At 36.6% G+C, this 5,697-nt stretch overlaps 1 protein-coding gene across 4 annotated transcripts in view; it reads right to left on the bottom strand.

Annotated features, from left to right (window-relative positions):
- Positions 1-5,697, bottom strand: part of NNT (nicotinamide nucleotide transhydrogenase) — a 91,017-nt gene that overhangs the window by 78,454 nt on the left and 6,866 nt on the right. For 3 of the 4 annotated variants that reach the window (XM_023515010.1, XM_023515011.1, XM_003792967.2), the window contains exon 3: positions 3,030-3,259. In XM_023515010.1, coding sequence (XP_023370778.1) covers positions 3,030-3,259 — 230 coding nt within the window. Of the gene's footprint in view, positions 1-1,271; positions 1,974-3,029; positions 3,260-5,697 lie in introns of those variants that run through there. The other variant, XM_012807108.2, reaches the window with a different exon arrangement.

Below are 5,697 nucleotides of genomic sequence, written 5' to 3'. Positions count from 1 at the left end.
TACTCACTGAGCCACAGGCGCTGCCCTTGCTTTGAAAATTTTTAAAGATCATTAATTAAATTATTTTTGAAAGAAATTTACAGCATAGTATGTATACTTTTTTTTACTCTTTTTTATTGATCAAAATAATTTAAGTGTGCCCCAGAAGTTTAACAGTAGGTTCAAGTGTGCCATGAGATTTTTTTTTTTTTTTTGAGACAGTCTCTCACTATGATAGAGTGCTCTTTCGTCACATCTCACAGCAACCTCAAACTCTTGGGCTTAAGCAATTCTCTTGCCTCAGCCTCCCAAGTACCAAGTAGCTGGGACTACAAGCACCCACCACTGCTATTTTTTGTTGCAGTTGTCATTGTTGTTTAGCAGGCCAAGGCCCAACTCGAACCCGCCAGCCTTGGTGGATGTGGCCAGTACCCTGCTCACTGAACTACGGGTGCTGAGCCACCATGAGATTTAAAAAAGGTTGAAAAACACTGGTCTAGATGATATGCTATGATTGCATTAACACTCTAGAGAGAAATCTTTCATCAATAAATTTCCGACTAAATTGTTAAGCAAAGTAAGGCACACAAAGGTGGATACCAATCTGTCCTCTGCCTAATGACCTATGGACTCATCTAAGTAAAGAGCACACACAGCCCGGAAACACAGTACTACAACAGGTTTAACAGTTAACTGTAGAGCAGTGAAAAAATAGGGAGATTCTACAACAAACCTACCCTCCCAAAACCTATTACTGTGGTAAAATTAAGATACATTAGAATGAACAGGAAGTTTTTGTTGTATGTTCAAAGATTCAATCCTTGCTAATTTAGGCAAGCGTGAGCATTTGGAGTGGTGAGGCATTAAGAACACTATAAACTAAAATCTTCATGGTAGTAAGTATAGATTGATGTCACCTTAAAATTCCAGGTGACTATTTACAGACAAACACAATTCAAACTAGTAGCCCTTCCTGAGTTGGGTTTAAGAAAAAGCCTACAATACATTCTGTTAAGTACCAAATAAGTCAATAAACAGACACTCCATATGCTTGAACATCTCAAATGTCCACTTTTTAAAGCCAAATTTTAAAAATTCCATTTTAAAAATATTTTTAAATGTTTTATATCCAAGTTTAAAATCAATCATTAATTAAAATGTATCATTTCATTAGCTCCCAGTTCATAGTAGTGCTTTTAGGCAAGTAAACACAGAAAACATAGCCTCTGGGACTTATGTTTTAAATACAAACACAAACACCAGGTCAATAATTTCATCTCACAGCATTTCACCTCAATTTACCGATGAGACACCTTTGTCTGTTATTCCCATTTCAGTTGTTGATCTGGTGATGCATATGATTCTAGGTTCTGGACCTTAATTAAGACTCTCTGACAAGGTCTATTTTTCCTCCATGAATATCTATAACATAGATTTAGTAGAAATTAGAGGACAATTTTGAATTGATTCTCCTGGCCCCTATCAAATGCTCAGCTGAGACTACTGGCATCTGAGCCAGTTAAGTCATTAGCGGAGCACATCCTGAATGTGCTCCTCAGGATAGGAACAGGATGACTCAAAATGAAAACCCCAAGGTCAAGTAGTTTATTGATGCTGATACTGTATGAAGTCATGTAACTTTCTGTATTATAGAATTTCTCAGCACATCTTTAACATGCTCATTCACATTGTGAATCCCTAAAAGGAACACAGAGCACTTCTAAAAGGTATATGTACTTTTACATCTCTTTTTTCAGACATTTCAAAAGATTTTGATTTAGTACATTAGAATGAATTATACTTATGTTCCTATTTTTCCCAAGTTCTTTTACTATATATCAGGTTATATCACCAAGTACCTGTAAACTTAAAACTTTAAAAATCTTTAGCTGACTTACAATGTATCTCCATACTATTTTTTTGTTTGTTTATTTGTTTTGAGACAGAATCTCACCCTATTGCCCTGGGGAAAGTGCTACAGCGTCATAGCTCATGGCAACCTCAAATTCTTGGGTTCAAGTGATCCCTCCTGAGTAGCTGGGACTACGATTACCTGCCAAAACACCCAGCTAGTTTTCCTATTTTTAGTAGAGACAAGGTCTCAGTCTTGCTTAGGCTGGTCTCGAACTCCTGAGCTCAGGCAATCCTTCCACTTCAGCTTCCAAGAGTGCTAGGATAACAGGCATGAGCTACCATGACCAGCCCTTACTATTTACCATTAAGTTTCTACAGTGAAAATTGGTTTACATCTTCTGCAAAACCACTTAAGATCTTATCAAAATATTCAGTGAACTTTAACTAAAGGGGGGGAGACTATGTGACTGATTCCTCTTGTAAATTAATGTAGAAAAAAATCTTATCTTTACTGAAAAAGTGAGCTATTGCTGTTTACCTTAATAAGCAAGAGGCTTGGGATTTAATGGTCAACTCGTTATCATCTGTGCTAGACTTCATATAGTCCCCTTTTTCTACAGGATTTTTTACTTCTTCAGATTTTAATTCTAATGTTATTCAGCATGTGGATTTCTACTATACATTACCTTAAGACCTTGTTTGAAAGTGGGTAAGAGTACACACCACTCAACCCAATGCTGCTTTCTCCAGAATAGTCAGTCATGCCCTCTCTAGAAATATCAGTTATGTCAGTGTAAATCATTGTGTCTTCAAGTACCTGAAGATCTCTATACATTCAGTCCCAAGCTGAATTCCACATCTTCTTTTCATTCTAGCAATAGTTAAATACTCACCTGTGGGTATTCTGGGTCTATATGAACTATGTGGTGCAAATCTTCCCTAGCCAATTAAAAGAAAATTTCCATACAGCAAACATATAATGAAATTCACTTTTTCTCTTCTCATAGTTAAACACATTGCCTGGTAAGAGTTCTATTGGAGCATGAAAAATATTCACAACATGCAACCATTTCTTTAAAAGGTATCATTTGAAAATAGGAAAAGCTGTAAAACCAGAGAAAGTAACTTAATTTTTCTATGAAAAAGAACAAAAAAAATCAGCATGCTGTAAATGGGAGGGGGGAGGGAATAATTACTTTGACCACCAAATCAGAAGCCAGTGCTTCCTTCGTCCCTTGGATTTGGGCACCTGCTGCTCTATAGTGATCATCCGAGAACTTGGAAGCTTCACCCGCCCCTGATTCCACAACGACTTTAAAGCCCTGCTTGACCAAGGCCTGAACACCAGCAGGAGATAACGCCACTCGCTTCTCATTTTGGAAAATCTCCTTGGGGACTCCAATAGTCAGTTGCTTATATGGAATTCCTACAAACAGACAAAGGCAAAAAAATACATTGGGTAAAAAACAAAAACAAAGCCCATGTTTAATATGAAATTTAAAATGGAAATGGGCAGTCTATTCTTCAAAATACAGTGCACCCATAAGCTGCTATTCAAAATAATGTTCTTGATACATAATCATAATTCTTTGACTTTTTGATAGGCAAGAAATTTTTATGTTCACTGTCCTGAAAGTTCTAAATACAGGAGAACCTCTGTAAGCTGCCCACCCAAGGGATTCTAACACACTGGCCAACATAAGGATACAGGCCTACTGTACTGATACATACATGGGGTGCATGTCGAGTCTATGAAAATAAGGTCAACTTAAAGGGGAACCAATGTAGGGAGGTGGTCAACTATGGAGGTTCTACTATATTTAATTGGTGGTTCTCTTCAAGGCAAATGACAAGTTTAGTTTACTTCTAGGGAAAAAATGGATTGAGAAATCACTCAGCATGTTAACTCCACTCATCCAACTAACCCTCTTGGGGTCTCTTGTCCTTACTTTTAACAAAGATAGAATTAGCTGTTTCAAAGAAAAATCCTATAACAGACACTTTGATGGCCTGCCATAGCCAAAGTCACCTTCGAGGCAACTTCCCATAGATTGCTCAGTGTTTTGTATCTTGAGACTCTACACACTTAGACAATGGATCAGCAACTGGGTCAAAGATAACCCATAGGGCAGACACGAGGAAAGTCAGCAGTCATAGCCTATGGGATGGCTTATATAGGAACGCTGCCTGGGGATACTCTATCTTAGCCAATGTCTACCCAACCCAATCAGATTCTCTCTCAGGGAGTTTAAATAGAGCACCCACACAATGGGACAAGGAGATTATTTGAAAGCAGAACTATGAGATAGTCAAAGGGAGATCAGGGGTACCCATGGTAGAAACATCAATAGCGATATTTAAAGAGGGAAGATAAGTCATCACTCTGAAATCCAGAGCAACATTCCACTTCTCCAAGGAATAAATGAGAGGTGTCCTGGGCTCCCATATGTCCTAAGAATTCATACAATAAACCTTTATCACAAAATATAACTGATGGGATTCTGTTCCTTGCAACCCAAAGAACCTATGTAGTACAGACTTACATTTACATATGGTTTAGGCCAGCTTTAGCTAAAGAACATGAGTTTCTTTTGCTGTTTTACTCAGTATTTCAGTATAAAAACATTTTTGTAACAAAGAGTATCTGCTTCTACATAGTTTACTAAAGTTTAGGAGATCCACTCTTGTGTATATAATTTTATATGCTGTATATTAAAAATGAATAAAATCATCTCTATAGAAGTAACTTTTTTTAATTTGTTTCATAGAGGTAGAGGGTACAGGTTGAATTCCATTACATGTATATACTGTATAGTTACAGACTCTGGGCTTCTGGTGTTACCCATCACCCAAGTGGTATATACTGTACCCCATATGTAATTTTTCATCCCTCCCCCTCAAACAATCTCTCCCCATGTGAGTCTCCAATTTCTATTACACCACTTACAAAGTAACTTATTAAGAGACCTTAGAGGGATTAAGTTAACCTGGAAATATCTGAATTGGAACATCATCTTAGATCCCCCACTACTTATGTAGTGATAATTCATAATAACCAAAAAGCAAGCAAATGCTGAATCTTACTGTCTACTTGAAAGAGAGGAAGGAAAATAATAGAGACCTGGCAAATATTTGGATTGATGTGGAAAGTTAAACTACTATACTTACCTGAAATTTACTTATCTGACAATCTCAAATTATCTAGGCCCTACATGCCAAAAGTCAAAAAAGTTACCAAAGATGACTAAAATTATGTCAGAAGTATTTAGGAGCTGACATGAAAGGGCTTCCACTGGCCATATATGAGATCATTTGATTGTGCATATACACAGAAACTGAGACACCGAAATTGGTTCAATAATATAAAGAGAAATCAGCCAAACCTAGAATGCTGAAAATTCTATAGGACAACAGCTAAATTCCTCAACAAGTAAACTAAAAGGAAAAAAGAGGAAGAGATTAACTTAACTGTTTGGACTTTGAATAAGACAACAGTGAAAGAAAGAGAAAGAGAGAAAGAAAGAGAGAAAGAGAAGGAGAAAGAAAGAGAGGAAAAGCAAAGAAAGAAAGAAAAGAAAAGAAAGAATTTAAAAAAATATGAATACTGACTAGAATTACTTACCACGCTTTTCTATTGGTAATAAACTGGTAGCTATACATATATTAAAGAAAAATGGACTCTTTATATTTTAGAAACAAAAAATATTATCCAGGAAACAGTCAAGGACCAGAAATTAAGCAAACACGTCTCATACACAGTCAATATAGAAATCTTAATTTCCATGGATTTATTCACAAGAACAATTATAATATCCCAAATGCAGTTAATAACCTTTATTTTAGGCTCGGCGCCTGTGGCTCAAG

This window comes from Otolemur garnettii, unplaced genomic scaffold (assembly GCF_000181295.1).
Source record: "Otolemur garnettii isolate 467f Iridium unplaced genomic scaffold, OtoGar3 scaffold00063, whole genome shotgun sequence".
NCBI lineage: Eukaryota > Metazoa > Chordata > Mammalia > Primates > Galagidae > Otolemur > Otolemur garnettii.
Note: the sequence above shows the minus strand (reverse complement) of the source record. Positions and strands in the feature narration are given on the sequence as shown.